Source organism: Neolamprologus multifasciatus, chromosome 7, assembly GCF_963576455.1.
Source record: "Neolamprologus multifasciatus chromosome 7, fNeoMul1.2, whole genome shotgun sequence".
In the NCBI taxonomy this organism is placed as follows: Eukaryota; Metazoa; Chordata; class Actinopteri; order Cichliformes; family Cichlidae; genus Neolamprologus; species Neolamprologus multifasciatus.
Window position 1 is genome coordinate 12166017 of NC_140445.1, and position 18918 is coordinate 12184934.

At 39.9% G+C, this 18918-nt stretch overlaps 1 protein-coding gene across 14 annotated transcripts in view; it reads left to right on the top strand.

The window, feature by feature from the left end:
* The window catches only part of rasgrf2a (Ras protein-specific guanine nucleotide-releasing factor 2a), a 45348-nt gene extending 26629 nt beyond the window's left edge, over nt 1–18719 (top strand). For 4 of the 14 annotated variants that reach the window (XM_085167561.1, XM_085167560.1, XM_085167563.1 and 1 more), the window contains exons 14-30: nt 641–889; nt 1074–1166; nt 1250–1758; nt 3638–3763; nt 4432–4521; nt 7763–7869; nt 9585–9635; nt 12932–13044; nt 13995–14055; nt 14153–14182; nt 14406–14509; nt 15058–15142; nt 15726–15923; nt 16007–16086; nt 16174–16291; nt 16944–17012; nt 17495–18719. In XM_085167561.1, the coding sequence (XP_085023687.1) occupies nt 641–889; nt 1074–1166; nt 1250–1758; nt 3638–3763; nt 4432–4521; nt 7763–7869; nt 9585–9635; nt 12932–13044; nt 13995–14055; nt 14153–14182; nt 14406–14509; nt 15058–15142; nt 15726–15923; nt 16007–16086; nt 16174–16291; nt 16944–17012; nt 17495–17590 (2179 nt within the window). In that variant the 3' untranslated portion in view covers nt 17591–18719. The remainder of the gene's footprint in view (nt 1–640; nt 890–1073; nt 1167–1249; nt 1759–3637; nt 3764–4431; nt 4522–7762; nt 7870–9584; nt 9636–12931; nt 13045–13994; nt 14056–14152; nt 14183–14405; nt 14510–15057; nt 15143–15725; nt 15924–16006; nt 16087–16173; nt 16292–16943; nt 17013–17494) is intronic. The other 10 variants (XM_085167566.1, XM_085167574.1, XM_085167570.1 and 7 more) reach the window with 8 other exon arrangements.
* The last annotated feature ends 199 nt before the right edge of the window (nt 18720–18918 follow it).

The following is an 18918-nucleotide window of genomic DNA, read 5'->3' on the forward strand; positions in this document are numbered from 1 at the left end:
TGAAAAAGTGCAGTATAAATAACTACAGTCGTAGCTGGAAGTTTATATATTTGTCATGGTCATAAAAAGAAGAATTGGTTGTACAACTTTAAATAGAATTTGAATTTTGGGAGTTTAACAATGTTAGAACTACTTCAAAGAAAGTTTCACTAATGCTGGCTAACAGCAAAAACAGAAGCACTTGTCCAATAGAAAAGTTCAGGATATCCTCAACAATTCACCTCAGTATTGCTACCATTGAATGGAAGTGAACTTAACTGAGTCATTGACTCATATTGGACTTCTTTCACAAAGATTTACCAGAGCCAGTTTTATAGGGGAAAAAAGCCTATACTTTGTTGACTGCAGTTTGCAATCTTACAGAATCTAGCATTGAGATGTTGTATCTTTAAATTAACAGTACTGTGCTAAAGTTTTGAACCATTCCTGATTTCTTAAGATTTACAATGACAATTGAAATAGAATATGAAATGAACCAGACTTTCATGTCATCATGTAGTATATTCTTAACATCCTCAAGAGGACATCCTGGGCTTTCTATTGATGCCACATTTGTTGGGGTTGGGGTACAACCCCCAGAAGCTGATTAACTCCCCTAAACATTCTGATTTAACCTGACTGTGGTATTTTCTTTCTGAAGGTCTGATGCTCGACTGCATAAAGACGATGTTGACATTTGCTTCTCGAAAACGCTCAACTCCTGCAAAGTCCCGCAGATCCGATACGCCAGTGTGGAGCGCTTGCTAGAGCGTCTGACAGACCTGCGCTTCCTTTCCATAGATTTCCTCAACACATTCCTCCACACTTATAGGATCTTCACCACAGCTACTGTGGTCATCGACAAGCTGGCTGACATCTATAAGAAGCCGTTCACCTCCATACCTGTAAGGTACATGTCATCATTTGTAACAGGCATCCAAATATTCATGAATCCTCTATGTGTTTCCCCCCTTCATGTTTAGCATGTATAGCTGCCTGCAGCACGTCTTTCCATTTCCACATTTTGTGTTGCTCCTTTCATCCTCCTCATTCCTTCCTTTTTCCATGCTCTTTTTGTTCTGTCACTGCCCCAGGATTGAGCAACATTCATGTGACCGTCTGTCCATCATGTCACTCTGTCCTGACTACAGTCTGAAGATCACACAGCTTGCACTGGACCAGTCCAAGTAAAGACCCTCAGTAGGACTGGTGAATCATTTGAGTGTGTTCTTGTCAAGCACTGCACATCAGCTAGTTTCCTTTCTCTTAGATCCCTGGAGCTCTTCTTTGCAACCAACCAGGGCGTGTGGGGAACTGACCCTTTGAACAACAAATCGCCAAGGCTGTGCCGCAAGTTTTCCTCTCCTCCTCCTCTGTCCATCCCCTCTCGTACCGCTTCCCCTGTGCATTGCCGAAAGCTCTCCCTGAACTCCCCTATCAGTGTGAAAACAGGAGCCCTAGACCTGTCCACCACTCGTTCCTCTTCTGCAGCCAACTCCCCAACCTCTAGTCACAGCCCATCCATCGCCTCTCCTCCACCTGGCTCTACCAGGGCGCCCTCTGGCTTTTCCTCCCCTCCACCCACCGCCACAAGGTCTCCTAGCCTCCCCCAGGCCTCTGGGGTATCCTCACCACCCCCTGTCTCCACCAAGGCACCACTGGATCTCAGCCGTGGTTCTAGTTCCCCAGAGCTGAGTCCAGCTGCAGGGGAGGATGCCAGTGGAGAGCTGCCTCGCATTGATGCCTTCTGTGGGAAGCTGAGGCGCAGCTTCCGCAGGGGTGGGTATCTGCAATACAAAGACATATGATTCACACTCTGTGAGACCCCTATATCAACACATTTGTAAGCACATGCCTGAGAGTCAACTAGTATAAAATAATACATTAAAAACAAATATGTTTAAAAATTTGTATCATCTGTTTCAGAAGTAGTCTTACATTTTTCTCCTCTAATGAACTTTTTCTCCTCTAATCATTCATTTATTCCTGATAAGGCTTGCCCACCTAAACAGACTCAGTGAAAGACATAAATGGGTCACCATTACCCAACACAGGAATAATCGTGCTCTTACATCACCATCTGGCTACAGCTGACAGCCTGCTCACTATAAAAACAGCACTGAAGCATTAGATCAGAAAATCTCTAACAAACAAGGAAGAGAATGACAATAAGAAGATAAAGAGAGCTTTCTACTTTGCTATTGACCCTCTCCAAAGTCCAATAGCAGTCAGAAGAGCAGCTTGTAATCCACAAGTTCAATCATTCACATGAACACTCTGTCTGGTGTTCATTTTAAGGTTGCTTTCTTTTTTTAACTCATAGCTTAGTTATCTGTGGAGCCTTTTAGATTAAAAATAATAACAATTATAATTTTTTAACTGTCGGTACGATTTCTTTAAGCTGTCACAAAAGATATGTAGAGCTGTATAATTAATGCAGACATGTTTTTTTTCCTACCATCAAAGTGTTTTCCATGTAGACTTTTCTTGGGTGGGTGGGTGGGTGGAAGGGGGGGGGGGTGTATATTAATGGTTTAGCATTTTAGGGTTGTCTGAGACCATGATCAATTTACTAGTAGACAGTCCTCACACTTTTATTTTGTAAACCTTCACTTTTATTTTTACAGCAAACCAGTAAGCCACGGGCCTTGTTATATCTAGTTTCCCTACCAGCAGGCAGGTTGCTTTTTTGTCACAGCCAGGCGGAAGCTGACTGTGTGTTGAGGGAATAATGGACCCAAATGCAGACAAAACGGAATGTGGAACGTGACTTGAATTAACAAAAGGCAAGCCGTTTATTGAGGCTAATAAAAAGGTGCAAACGAAGGGGCAAGCTAAACTGATGCAAAACTAAACATAGTAGAAACACATGGAGCTGATTAGAATAATGACACCACTGGGAAAGTGAAACTAAACAGAATGAACATGGGACACCACAACTCTTCAAACTAAAACAGGAACATAACCCGTTATATTCCTGTTTTATGACATGACATGACATGAGCTTGACAACATAGGACACACAGACATGAAACACATGACAGGCTAAGACACGGACTTAACATGGTGGACAGACAAGGACAGACTTGGGGACTAGGAAACGTTTTGTATCAGAGACAACACAAACTTCAGTACTGTCACGACTGGGTTCAAGCTGTTAATCCCCTCATTATCCCTGTTAATCAGAATATCATTTTTGGTTTTTCTTACATTGTTTTCCCCAGTCTTAGGAGTCAGGCAGCAAAGAAAGAAATCATTCTGATGCACATCATAAAGTACACACATTTTTTTTTCAAAAAAGTTTCTCCTAAATGTAGGTTTAGAGTACAGTTAGGGTTAGGGCCTTTGAAATCTATGTCATCATAGATCTCAAAGGGTTAAGAGACTAGGTTACCAGTGTAACAGTAATTGGGGTTGTGTTTGGTCCATGTCATTTGGGATTGCTTGGCGGCTCAGTTAACTTGTTAATCTTAGATAGGAGATGGCTTATTTTCAGCATGTGCTTGATATTTAGAGTCCCTAATAATATTTTAAGTTACTTTTGTTCTCTGTGTGTTTTACACTACCACGTGATTGTTTTCTACCCTCAGTACTGTATACTCATTAAAAATGCTCCAATACTAATTTCAGATGTTACATGCAGTATATTCCTTAACAGCTGTCCTGGAGTCAGTATCCCTGGACAAATTCATTCCTGAGTCACCAGCTACCAGTGAGCCAGGTGACACATCCCCCTGCCGCTCGCCTTCAACACCGAGGCATCTCCGCTACCGTCAATCGGGAGGTACCAAATACACACACACACACACACACACACACACACACACACACACACACACACACAATTTTCTAAAGGCTCTAGAGGCATGGAAAACAATGAGTACACTAAACATGGTTTTAGTTTATTTTTTTATATATATATTTTTTTGTTTAAACTGATTCATTTTATTATTTCATGAAAAATATTAGCTTATTTTAAATTTTATGGCAGCAAGATGTTTCAAAAATGTTGGGATCTGAGTATGGCAGCATGGCAGCTGAGGCAGACCCCTTTTAATGGTCAAGGTGGCTGACAATAGAGGTGTAACCCCTACCAGTTACACCTCTATTGTAATTTTATAGTTATAGTAATTTTTCCTGATTTGAGGTTTGATTGCTCATTACACTGGTTGCTGGTGTACGCTGGTACTATGTGGGAAGAGCTGTGGAAACCCCACAGGTACCTTCACAACACCACTTATATTCGTTTAATAATTTTATTTTTGGTGACTTTCTTTTTGGTCCCCATGCCAAACAACTTTCACATGAGATGACTATGTAAACAGATTTATGTCCTCATAATATGATGATTACCAATAACACAAACATATTTACACATTATTTATAACAGACTGTGTAAAGAGAGCAGGCTCTCTTTTTCTTGCTGTTTTTAATGTTTTTGACTCCTTGCAGTTACATCAGGGGAGACCTCTCGCTGCTCTATGTCACCAGCTTCAGCTTTTGCAATCGCCACTGCTGCTGCTGGGCATAGCAGCTCCCAGGGTGAGCATGTCAACTCATCAAGATCCAAAGATGCACACCAGAGGAAGGGAACTGTTGCTTTGGTGTCATTTAAATTAATATTAAGAGGTTGCTAGATGTAATGATGGGCTTAAATCATCTGCTGCAAAAATGTTAGTGCTTAGAAATTCACAGCTTCTACTCTGGTACTCAAAAACTTTGATTCAGAGGATATTGAAATTGTTGACCCTATTTATTTGTCTCGGGACTCCATCAGGATTTTAAAAACAGTAGCTAAAAGCCTATATTTATAAACTTTTATTAGTTAAAATGTATGTGCAGTCGCCTTGTTGTGATGATGTATTTGATTGTAAAAGTCTCAAAGTTCTAATACTCTTCCATTTTTAATAGTACTATGCCTTTGTTTGTTTTTTGACATTTATATACTGTTACACTGGTGAATGCTCATATTCCATTCCCAGGGTTCCAAATTATGAGATAAATATGATTGTAAAGAAACTCTGAGCCCAAAGCTCAGGAAACAAACTCAGGCATTTTGAGGGAGTTTTTTTTTCCACTCTGGCTCTTTATGATGTCACGGAAAGTAGAAACGCTATCCTGCCAAAAATATTCACTGGTCTGACTTCGCACCCTCATGAACTTCACTGATATCCCATTCTGAAACCATAGGATTTAATATGATGTCGACCCATGTTTTGCAGCTATAGTAGCCTCAGCAATTCTGGGATGGCTTCCCACAAGGTTAAAGAGAGTGTTTATGGGGATTTTTGACGATTTTTCCAGAAGTGTATTTGTGAAGTCAGACACTGATGTGGCTATCTAGTTTTCAAAACCTATTTTTTTGAAGGCAGAAAATCAAAATAAACTGTTTCCTTTAGACCAAGGGTCTCAAACTCATGGCCCACATCACCTCTGCTCGTGGCCCGTATATTGACATGAAGAAAAATAATGCAATTTAGCCCATTACTTTTTGTTAGGGAGGATTTGTTTGTTGTTTGTTGAAATATTTGGGTGTTTTCTTGTTTGTTTGCTTTTTGTACTACTTGAGCAATAAAGATGACAGTGTCAGCAGTGGCCCACGGCTCATTTAAGTTTGAGACCCCTGCTTTAGAAAGTTGAGGAGCTTCACCAAGGCCCAGTATAAGACAAATACGCATCAACAAATGATTCGTGCAAAGCTACTCTATTAGAGTCCAAGAAAAAAAATATATAACTGGAAATGTTGTTGTTGTTTTATTGGCTTATTATTAATTTCCTTTTTTTTTCTTTTTCTTTTTTTTGTTGTTGTTGTCCCGTTTGGATCTTTAGCCATCAGAATTGTTGTCTTAAGGCCAAGAAAAATGCCAAGCGGATTTATTTTACCAAGTGGATCATCATGGCCTTGCCATATTGGTCCATTTGATTGACCTTTATTATAATTATGTATTTATTTTATTTTATTTTTAGTTGCTACAAACGGTACAGAAATGACTGGGGGATAGGACAGGGAGAAAGAATGAAAGAAAGAGAGGGAGAGAAAGAAAAACAGAGGGGAGAAGAGACGGGGAGAGAGGGGGAAAGAAAGAAAGAAAACCAAACAAAACACCTGGATCACCTGTATGGAGAAAAAGAAACAGAAGAGAAAACAAACAAAAAAGAGCAACATAATAAAAACGGCACCATCACAATAAACTAGCTAGCAGTAGATAACAGTAGATACTAAATATTAAACGCTATTGTGCAGCACGCAAGATAGACAGCGCACAATGTGCTTTGAGGCAGCAGCCAAGAAAGGTGTAGTCAGTGTCTGTGAACACCCGTGTGTACACCTGTGTGCACACCTGTGTGGATCAGCATGCTTGTATTCCAAAGGTTTCTCCATGTAACAATCTGCTAGGGAGTGTGGGGAGCCATAGCCCCGTCCCCCAGGGCATGAAGCAGGTATGGAGGAGATCCAGGCCCCAGACATCCAGAGGCCCCAGAGTACGAGGACCCGAGGAAGACCACCAAAGGGGGGGAACTGTGCCACCCTGCACCCTGCTGACATACCTGCACCCCAAGCCCTGCGTGTGTGGGTGGGTGTGGTAGAGCGGGAATAGGGAGGCAGCTGAGGATGGGAGGGAAGCTCCCCCGCTGACCCCAGTAGGCACCCCCACACTCTGGAACCCACCAGGGCAAGGGGGCCCAGGCCCATCCGGACCGAGGCCCGCAGCAGCAGCACCGCCCAGCCCCACAGAGTCTGGGGCAGCCCCCCGACTCCACCCCAGAGAAAACTGCGCCCACCCCATCATCCAATCATCTCCCAAACTACACAAGACAATAGACACCCAGGTTGAGTTCATTCTCTACCTCTCCTATATCTCTCCCCCACCTGCAGAGTGAGCTCCTGTAGAGAGGAGACCACCTGCAAAGATATAACAGCCTCCCCACCAGTTAGAGAGCCCCCTAGCTGGACCGATGCACCAGAGGTCCCCTGCACTGGGGCTGAGCCCCCCTGCACCCACCCGCCCACAGCTCCGGCGACACAACAGCCAGGACCCAAACCCCCAAGGCCCAGCCAGCACCCCAGACCGGGGGCGGAGCACCCCCAGACCCCCAAGCCTCCACGCCCGTCCCGGACCCACCCAGGGGCAGCCAGGCTACCAGGCCAGTAACCAACGTCCGCCAGCGCAGACCCTCCCCCATCTCCGCTGTACGCAGCCACAAGGAAAACACCATCTAAGAGCCACCAGAGCCCCTAACTAGGTCATGGCCACATCCCCTGGGTTAGGCCCTCCAGGGAAAACGTCCCTAGGGACTCCCCAGACGCCCTAAGACTTATTATTAATTGGCACCAGTATTAACCTTTGCACCTTGTAAACTTTAGCAACACTTTATGATTTATTATCTTCTCCATTTTTTGTAAATAATTCTGCTGTTTTGGTGCGGATATAGCTCGTTTGGTTGAATGGACCACTTATATGTTATAAGGCTACCTACTGGACAGGTGCAGGTTCAACTCTGCCCTGGGAAATTTACTGCATGTCATTCCCTCTGCTTTATTGTCAGTAAAAGCTAAGAGCCAAAAATAAATATGAATTTAAAAAAAAATACACACACAACACACACACACACACATATATACATATACACATTTATGAGTAGGTTGAGTACTGCTAGTAACTTAAAATTAAAATTAAAGCCAAACCCTGAAAGGACCATGAAAATTCTCTTGATACCAAAATAATAAATGTTGCCTGACATAACATCTTTAATGGCCATGATCTCTGTTTTGTCCTTCTAGGTTTTAACAATTCTGAGAAAGCCTGTGACAAAGAATTCATCATCCGCAGAGCTGCTACTAACAGAGTTCTCAATGTGCTGCGCCACTGGGTTTCTAAGCATTCCCAGGTAAGTCTTCCAAATAAATTCACCTATTTAAGGACTCTGGTGATTTTCTGTTTCAGTATAAATAGTTGTTCCTGTGTAATGTCACTGTAGCTGTATAGTTTAGAACTCTGGGTAGTAGAGACAGGAGTCCCCAGACAGCAGTCTTCTTGTCTTGTGTATATATTTAATATTTATGCGAAAATATTTATGCAGCTGTACATGGGTAGTCTTTGATGGTGTCATTAGAACAAGCAAAAGCTAAATAACAAAAACTATCAGCATGTAAGTGACTAATTACATGCTGATAGTTATGTAATTAGAAAAAGCTTTTGTTTTTTTTAAACAAAAAACATGTTTTTAATTTAGAGTAATGTGGTATTTTAAAATGCGTTTTCATTAGCTGGAAACATAGTTGCAAAACTCCTTGCATGCTTCACACTAGTTGAGAACATATGGTCCAACACACATTAAAGTTAAGCTAATTGCCAAACTAATTTTTAGTGAAAGGCGTTATGGACCTTTGATCTTCTGGAGATAGCTCTTTATCAGGAGCAGTGTATGTTTTGGGTCGTTAGCAATTTGGTAGATAAAGCAACAACTCAAACCCAGTTTTCCTGCTGACTGCTGGAAGTTTTCTTTCAAAATCTTTACATATCCTTCTGTCTTCATGATTTCTTCCACACTGACAAGATTCCCATTTCCAGATGCACTGAAGCATCCCTACAGCATAATACTAGTGTGTTTCACTATGGGAGTGAAACCTCTCTCTTCTTTCTATAAACATGGCAGCATCTGTATAGGCAAAAAACGCAATAATTTCTTCTCATCTCACCTAAGAATGCACTTCCAGTATGCAAAATCGGTCTCCAGGTTGTCCTTTGCGTACTGGCTTGAAGCTGTGTCTTCTGCAGACGTCTGCACCCTTATAGTCCACTCTTTAGTCCACTGTCCAGGGCTCTAGTGATTGTCTTCTTTGAAACTACAGTTGCTGAAGTTTTTATACTATTTTGAATTTGACAAAAAATTAAAAATGGGGGGGGGGGCTAATAATTTTGCCTCGATCTGTAAATTTGATATATGTATATAGCACTATAACAGCAAGCCCTAGTGCATGGTGCAATAAACCACTTTTGCTTCATTTGTGAGGGGTGAAAGTGGTATTAGTCAATTTGTCCATTCTATTAGAGCTTCTTTGGAGGAAGAGACCTGCTGAATAAAGACGTTTTATTGCCACTGCAGAGAGAAGTGACACGGTAGATCTGTTGCCATTGAATCATCAAGCATTTTGGACCCATCACGACAGAAAGATTTTACCACATTAACAGAATGAAGAGCTGGACTTTAGGTGTTCTCTATAAAGCTAGGGTAGTAGAAATTGGTAGCAATTATACTGAAGATAAATGTTGCCTTCATGGCTCTTGTCATCTCCATGAAGAAGTTTTTAAAACAATGTTGTCTGTAGAAGCTACTTTTCAACCCAAAGTGGGAGGAGGAACTTCATGCTGAGCATCTAACCTATAATAATACTGTGCTGCTGCCTTGTATGTATATAGCTGACAATAAAAAAGTCAGCCATGTAAGTAAATGTGACCTAAGTAATGACTCATTTGCTCTAGAAAGTTTATAAGAAACCTAGAGCTGGCTAACTGGACCATTGCTCAGCCCACCTGAAAGAGTTTGTTGTTGTGTTTGTTTTGATTGTGTCTTTTCTCCCGTCACTTTTTTCCCTCATGGAGGTACTTTTTGCTCTTCATGTCTTGTCTCCCACCCAGGAAGCATGGAAAAAGGTCAGCATCTTCCCCAGGGTAGCGAAAAGATTATAATTTTCATTTTACATTATATAAGATGCTATTTTTGCAACTGAATATTTTAGCTTGGAAAGTAAACTTCTGTTGGTTGGTCCTAGGTTAAGTGTTATGTGGCCATGACCTTTAATTTCTTTTAAATATCATCCTACAAAAGTCAGTTCAGTTTGTGGCTTTTTACACGCTACTACTGCTGGCCTTATAGTTTTGATGTAATTTTCTAGACATTTTTATTAATTTTTTATGATGCTTTGCCATAACTAACTTATTATAACAACATTGTAAACAGTGTAAAATGTCTACTTCTTCCTAAAAACATGGTCTTAATTGTTAACACTTATCTCCAAATTGCAGCTTTAACAGAAAAAAAGGAGCCTAAAAAGTGACAAGTACTTTTGGGGTTTGTTTTGTTGTTGCATTCCCAGGACATCTGCGGTCACTATCATTTTCAAAGCGGGTGAAAGTGATTCACATTGACTTATGCTTCATAACTGGAAAGATTATTACCCCTGAAGTTGGCTTTGTGTTATACTGTAATGATCAAGTGTTCTCATTTATTTATTTATTTATTTTTGAGAAATGTACTTTAGAGCCTCATGCTAATCATCCAGTAAGGTCTAAGGAATCTTCCAAGAATGGTGAGACAGAGAATTAATGGATCATAATTTCATTTCTTTTTTGGACCCTAACCTGCTCTGGAGGAAGTTAGGCCTGCAGTCTATGTTATCATGGCAATGTACCCCAATGGGATGTAAAAGATGCTGGGAAATTTAAAAACAAACGAACACAGAAAAATTAAAAACCATTGGTAAAGTTTTCAAAAGTGCATGTTAGAGTTATAATGTGTCTAATTAGTAGGTATATCTGATATCCCTGTGTTGGTGTTGTTCCTGTGTCGTCATTATAGGAGCAAGGTAGTTGTATTCACCTGTTTACCATACCTGGTATTGACAACTATAAAGAGGTGAGCACGGGTCAGATCAAAGTACCAACAGCTAACTTGGACCTGTTATTTCTTTGGTGGCCCTGTGGCTCTCCAATGCAGATGTTAAGATGCTGACTCAGAACCCAACATTTTAGCCTTAAATCTGATCCATGCTCACTCTACCTTAATGTTCATCAACACCAGGTCAGTTAGAATGCAGAATGGCAGTACAGATTTGCAGGCACCTCATTTCTGAGCTGTGTAAGTTTTGCTTTGGAGAAATGCACAGAGGATAACAGGCAGCAATTCAGACTAGAGGTTGTAGTCACTCTTCTATGGGGTTTTTATGTAGATGATTGTCTCGTCACTATTGGTTCTGAAGAGGAGGCAGCTTCAAGCATTTGGTCCTCTCTGTGCTTAAGGAGGCTTTAAGTTCACCAACAAGCAACAGATTAGTAACAGACGAGTTATGCCTGCTACCATACCTCAGCAGGAGATATCAAAGGTTAAGGACTTGGATTTGGACAGTGAAAACTTGCCAGTAGAGAGAGCATTGAATGTTTAAATAACATGTAAGAGCAAACCTCTCACAAGGAGAGGGATATTATCCACTGTAAGTCCTCTCTATGACCCATTTAAGTTTTCAGGACCTGTTATGTTGTGTTATGGTATCTACTAACATCTGGGCTGGGATGCACATGCACAAGCATGGACAATCTAGATGGATGACAGCTTGTACATTATAATACTGAGAGGTCCTTTAAATCTTATAACTTTGGAGATGTTGCTTCTGCTTCTACTCAGTGTAATTCCACTGAAACAAACTAGCATTCCTCACATGCCCTTGGACATGTACAGCTGATTTAGCTGCGAGTAGAATGGACAAGGTGTTTAGAAAGGAGTTGGAAAAGTTGATCCTGAAGTCAAGGCAGTGATCCAAATTAATATTTGGACAAACTTTTGGATTTCATCATTTAATTTTCTTTCTAGATTGATCCGGGGGAGGGTTGCATGGCTAATTAGGTTCATTTGGAGCTTAGGAAGGAGACAGCTAAAAACAGCTTTGAATCTAGCCTAGGTCAGCTTGCCTGGCTTGAGGCAAGGCTTCAGAGTTAGTATCTATTTGCTAATTCAGGAGAAGAAATATTCAGATGAGATCAGTGGTTTGCAGAAAGGTGAAAATATGAAGAAGAGCAGTCACCTCAGCAGGCTTATTCTCAAGCTTATGGATGGCATTTTAAGAGTTGGGTTAGGCTTAGTGGAGCGGCTATACCAGAGGGGGCAAGTCATCAGGTTTTATTGGCTTGGGATCTTCACACTTCTGACCTTGTGCTTCAACATGTACATCAAAAAACATGGCAGAGTGGACATTATCACATGCTTTCTCAGTTTCAGCAAAGCTTTTTGTTTCCAGGTGCAAGTACTGCTACAGTATAAGGAGGATTTTAGCTAAATATAGACTTCAAGCAGCAATGGGACGTCAGCTGATGATCTTTCCAGATGAATCTCCATTTACTCAGATTAGAGAGGATTGCTTTGGGCCTTCTTAGGTTAAGTGTGAAAGGCGTCTTACAGCGAGAGCTGTGCGTCTGGAGGTGCTGTCATCTTTGAACACAGAAGCCTTTATTAATGGTCTTGGGGCAATTTATTTCAAGACATGAGAATTTGAGGTATGATAGGATAATGTCAGTAATGAATGAGAACTGGAGTAACTGGAGGATGGAATCGGGCACAAATACATCAAATTTTTGCTAAGGTAAAGGTGTAGATAGGTTTTCAGTCCCCCCACTGGTTCACATCATAGTGAACTGCTAATAGGGTTTGTTCCGTCTTGAAAATACAAAATCTGGATGTGTCTGTCTCGCAGACCTGCATCTCTTCACCTGCTTCCTGCTCTCACTATAGATCACAATGTCATCTGCAAACATCATATTCCACAAAGACTATGTCCTTGCATTTTTCAGCCTTTCAGATTCCACCTTCTGTGTAAGATGTAGTCCAGCTGTGTTTACTTTCCTCCATTCTTATGCTTCACCCCATGTTCCTCCCTATCTTAAAGCACATGCTCACTAAAGTCATTTCCATCTCCTTGGCAAATTCTTGTTACTATTTGTTCCCCTGTATTTCTCTTCTTAACACCATACCTATCCAACACCTCTCATCACCTCTGTTCTCTTCACCTACAACCTCACCCTCTCCCCTTCCCACTGTCATATATGAGTGCAAGCTTAATTAGATGTTAAATACACAATAAACCACTGAAATGAATCTTTCTGTGAGTGCCCACTACTCTAATCTTAACTTTAAGTCTAAGCTTCCCTATAAATATATATGCATGTGTTGTTTCAATCAGGACTTTGAAATGAACAGTGAGCTGAAGGTGGGGGTGATCAGTCTACTGGAAGAGGTGTTGCGAGATCCAGATCTGCTGCCGCAAGAGAGGAAAGCTACAACAAACATATTAAGGTACAAAGGGATTGCTGTAAATATCATTGTGTACTTCTTTACACTGTCTTCTACACACTGTCCTAGAATTTTTTTTTCTGCAATAGGCAAGGTGAAGCCATAGACTGTGCATACAAAATAGACTTAGTTAACATGTTGTCACCCATTAGTTTGCAGGCGGAAACTTCAGTGTAAGTGTTTAAGACCCTATCTTGCTTTTTCTGTAGTCAAAGTTTCCATATTTGGAAAAGAAGCTGGAGTGCTAAGATAGCACATTCTAGTGAGTTTGGTTATAGCTGTTATTGATAAACTGTAAGGGGGCAATATGCAGACAAAGTTACATAGTGCAATTAGTAAAAGACTTATCCAAGACAAGAATTTCAATCGTCAAAACTGAAGCACAAATTTCTTGTGATGGTCTATCCAGAACAGCTGCCTGTGTCTGTGCACCTGTCAGTCCAATCAGTTTAAGTCATACAAGTGTAAATTTAGGATGAGTGAGTTAAACAGGGTTTTGAGTGCCGTTAACCTAAGCATTTTAACACTAGAATTTATGCGGACAAAGTCACATTTATAGCAGATTGCCTCTAGGGTGAAGTAGGTAAACAGCAGATTACATATAAAAAGAACTGATACTGCTAATTCAGCTCCCTGTGTTGTTAGCCTCATGACCCTGCTTTTGCAGGTCCCTTTCAATACCATAAACTTTATCTGAAAGATAGGCGTAGCTACTGTGCTGTCACCCATTAGTTAGTGAAGACCCTTGTTGTTGTCACCTAACTATGGATGAATTACCTTTTCAAAAATTCATGCAAATTTTAGATCATGATTTTGAATGTTTAGTTGAGTTATTTTCATTGCAACAGAAAGTGTTGTAGAGGTTTACATAATGTTCATGAGTACAAATGCAGAACAGCTTTCATATGACTGGCACTGCATGTATGTAATGCTATTTCATTTTTGTTTTTCAGTGCACTTTCTCAAGAAGAACAAGACGATGCTCAGCTCGGGATGGAGGACATATTACAAATGGTCAGTACTGCCATTTAGCAGAACGGGTTTCATTAAAGATTTTCCTGACAAGTTTATAACTTGTTTGTTGAAATCCTTTATCTCATGAATGACACAGAAGAGCTGCCCACTTCTACACTTCATCGTGGTAAGAATAATGTCAGTAATGTCATGTCCTTGCCTTGTGAAAAATAGCCGCTGTGGTTACTCTGTATTGAGGAGAATTATCTTACCTCCCTCTTCAAATATCCACAGGTCGTTTCCTTATATGTGGACTTAATTTGTGTTTGTGTGGTACTGTAGTCCTCTGAAGAGCTTTGCAGTTTAGTACTGTTTTTTACACATGCAGTTTGTTTGTCTGTGTTTTCAAGGCGGAGAGTCCTAAATCAGAGTGTTTTGAGTCACTCTCAGCCATAGAACTAGCAGAACAGATCACCTTGCTGGATCACATTGTGTTCAGGAGTATTCCTTATGAGTAAGTATGTTATACAAGACATTCAAGCTCTCCTTGCATCACCCTGGAGTTATTTAATATGATCATCTCTTTAAAATCTCTTTGTACAGCGTATTTGCCTATATTGAGTCTAGTTGGGTATCTCAAGAATACAGCTGCCCAGTTTATAGTAAGTTAGCAAGTTAACAAATTGTACAGTAATTTAACTAGGATTTATTGGCTTGCTAAAACACCTTAAATTAGATGTGTAGAGGACTATAAGCCTGGATCCCAGCAGAATAGCTGATATCATTGGCAGCCTACTACATCTATATCAATGATATCAGCTGATCTGCTGGGATCCAGGCTGAGTTTGATTTTATGGTCTACCTGAACTAACACTATCCTTGATTAATATGATTAGCATAAAACAAAATTACACTTAAAGAAAAGTATTTGACTCAAATATAACTTCCCATAGGGGGCTAAAGATTTGGTGGTGTAAAGCTCAGAGACTGTAGGGAACAGATTATGACATGTGGACATACAGTATGTGTAACCTATGATTTTGGATATTTTCTGTCCCGCAGGGAGTTCCTAGGTCAGGGCTTTATGAAGCTGGATAAAACGGAAAGGACTCCATACATCATGAAGACCACCCAGCACTTTAATGATGTAAGATGGTGACTTTTTATCCTGAGCAGTGATGTAGTGGTGGGGCTTATAAGGAGTTTTATAAAAAGTCTGTGGTACAACAGTTGTCTCTCTTGTTCAGTCAGGGGCAAAAGCCAGACAGTTTCTTAAAAAGTGGCCAGTGACCACTACTTAGAGTGCAGTACACTGGCATCTTGCCATGACATCCCTCTGTAAGCTAGAGGGAGACAGAACTGAAAAAGAGGATTTAACAGACTTAATAATACAAAAACATTCAGTAATCAAAAAGTGGAAATGGAAAAATACAAGTAAGAGCAGTGCCTTTAATTAAAATATATTTCTACATTTTAAATACTGGATTCTCACTGCTGAAGAATCAAAGGACGAGCTGCATTTAATAGCTGTCTTTCCTAAAATTTCAGTCTACAAAGAATAAAGCTTTCACAATCAAACTAAATATATATGATTATCCACATTAGATTGGTGGTGTATTCTTTTGCCTACTAAAGTATGTCCACTAATATCAGTGACATAATTTGGCATATCACTGAAGGCAGACAGATTATTGGAAACATCTCTCATCTCTCTATACCTTGCTTCACAGATGAGCAACCTGGTAGCGTCTCAGATAATGACCCATACTGATGTGGCCTCCAGAGCCAGCTCCATTGAGAAGTGGCTGGCAGTGGCTGACATCTGTCGCTGCCTCAATAACTACAACGGAGTACTGGAGATCATTGCTGCACTCGAAGGCAGTGCCATCTACAGGCTTAAAAAGACCTGGGCAAAAGTCTGCAAACAGGTTGATTCTCCTTTCAGAGAGCTGCTGAAAATAATACCACATCTGTGTACTGAAAAAATTACTCTTTTTTTCATTATTTTCAGACAAAGGGACTGAGGGACAGACTTCAGAAGATTGTGTCATCAGAGGGACGGTTCAAGAACCTCAGAGAGACACTGAAAAAGTAAATCTAGCCAGCGAGCAGAGGAAAATAATGTACATGTCTCAAATCAGTTCATAAACACTGTATATTTCTGCTTTGTCTGCACAGCTGTAATCCTCCATGTGTCCCTTACCTGGGCATGTACCTCACTGACCTGGCCTGCATTGAGGAGGGGACACCCAACTTTACAGAGGAGGGCCTTGTTAACTTCTCTAAGATGAGGATGGTAAGGATTACACTTTCCTAAAACTGGAATTTGGCACAAAACTCACAATTCACTGTGCCTTAATGGTCTATATAGCAGAAAATCTTTAAAAACATAAAATTTGAATCTGGATGTCAGTTATTGAGCTGCTTAAATCCGTTTGAGGCACATATGCCATACTGTATTGAATACTGACTAACGGTCATCTAGGACTTGATTATGATGATCTATTTAGACATTGAACATCTATGCACACAACCCCTGTTTTTGTCCATCTTTGTGATATGATACTACAATACCTAAAGTCACAGTTTCCAGAATTGTGGCTTAAATAATTTAATACTTGCACTGAATATCTACCTTTACTACTGCTGGAGGCCTAAACAATACTATTGTACTGGCTCTCAAAAAGGCCTGTACTCTGTGCATCTTTTTTAATGAGTTTGTTTCAGATATTTTCTTTGAAATACAAGCATGTAGCAGGGAGTAATTTCAGGTTATTGGTTAGAGACTGACAAGTCTCTTACCAGGACAGAGAGTCAACCCCCACCCCCTCACAGACACACACACACACACACACACACACACACACATACACACACACACACACACACACACTAGAAAAAAACATCTTGTCTGAAGCATTCCAGTAACTTTGTCCTTGGTATCTCAGATTTCTCATATCATCCGGGAGATCCGTCAGTTCCAGCAAACACCGTACAGGATAGAGCACCAACCAAAGGTGTGTCTAATTAGATATTTGTAACGTGTAATTATTGTTAATGATTTTTTAAGCCTGGCCAAGATAGGCAGCAGCAGATGTCTCACAGTTACAGAAATTACTCAAACACAGGCAGCAACAACACACATGCAACAATAAGTGAAAGAATACAAATAAAATTCAATAAAATTCAAATAAAAATAAAAAAAAGTCAGTTAAAATGACAATCAATCTAATTGAAACAGTTGCATGTTATGGACTTGGCCTCAAGGATTCGTAGTTTAGATTTAAAAGCACTTAATGAAATGAATTCAGTCATTTTCCATTCCTTCTGCAGTTTGTTTAGCTGTTTACATAATTAAAAAAATATACTGAAGCCAGTTTAGCAGCAAAATGTGTTTAATAACAAACAATCAATATCAGAGTAAGTGTATAATTTTTCACTGCTTAACCTTGAAAAAAATCCAAAATCTTTAAATTTAACCTATCTCATTCCATTCCAGGTGACTCAGTTCCTGCTGGATAAAAGCCTAGTGATTGATGAAGATACCCTTTATGAACTCTCACTCAAGATTGAACCCCGACTACCACCTGGCTAACTGCATCTTCTAAACAGACATATAGTTGATATATATACAATTTCTAGCTCAGAGCAACACATTCATTCATTCATTACACAGTAGGGGTTGTTACATAGAATGCCATCAATCACTGCGCTTGGGAAACTCAGGAGAAAATGTGCCTTACTGAAGTGTATATTTAGTGAACAGACTATAAAACAGTGGTACAGTTCTGTTACCTATTCAAAGTTTTCCTTACAACATATCAGTTTTCTGTAACACAAATCAAATGAACACAAACTAGTTGCTACACAGTAAGTTTGGGGTTGTTGGGGACCCTGTAGCAAGTAATCAAGTAATTGCATAATTGAGTAACTGAGAAAGTGTGTGTGTGTGTGTGTGTGTAGACATGCTGGGTTTCCTAAACAGCTGGAGTACGTCACATATTTTATCTACTTTAATACTGTCTGTTTCACAGGAGACGTTATCTAACGCTTCGCTTTTTATCTTTTTTTAATCTTACGCTATGATAAAAAGGAAAAATGAAAGCTTTATGTTCTTACAGATTCTCTTGCATGTCAGAGCAAAAATCCTTAAAGTTTAAACACATTGCAGGTTTTGAAATATGCTCATTACAGTTTTTAAGACATTTTTCTTTCTCTTTACAATCAGATCCTGTCTTTTGAGTTTTTTAATGTTTATGATTTTGTACACAAAACGTTTTGAGATTCACTTTTTGAGAGTTGGACTCAAGGGGTTCTTTCATGCTACAAAAGCATATTGCCACATATCAAGAATATGTGGCACTATTCTTAATAGTTCCTGTCAATGTGATCAATTTTTCATATTCATATTTCAAACTCTATTGAGTCTATTAGTGAAATAGTAAGATCTTTGCACTATTAATTTATTATTAATTCAAAGATTTTCATTAGACTGTAATTTTGATTATAACATGAATATAGTGTGATTTCCCCTGTACTTAAAATTTTGTGCTTGTTTGATGTCTTTGGGATGTGGCAGGGATGAGTTATTGGGTCTGGGGGCGTATTTTTCGCCATTTCAAAGGTCCGGAATTTGCTTTCTTACACTGCTGCATACTTTGAAGTTACAGTTTTGCTAATGTATTTATAAGCTTAAAAATAAAATAAAAAATAAACTGTTCAAACTGTAATTCTGATGCACATTGTTGTTTTATCAAGCAGAGAGAGGACACATAAAATCATCAAAAAGAAAAAAATGAACACACACAGTGTTGCCAAAATAAAACTTGCACACAGACTAATGCAAGTTCACTGAGAGGAGATCACTTGGAAGAATTGAGCATAATCTACTGAGATATTGAAAAATAATGGATTTCCAAATTA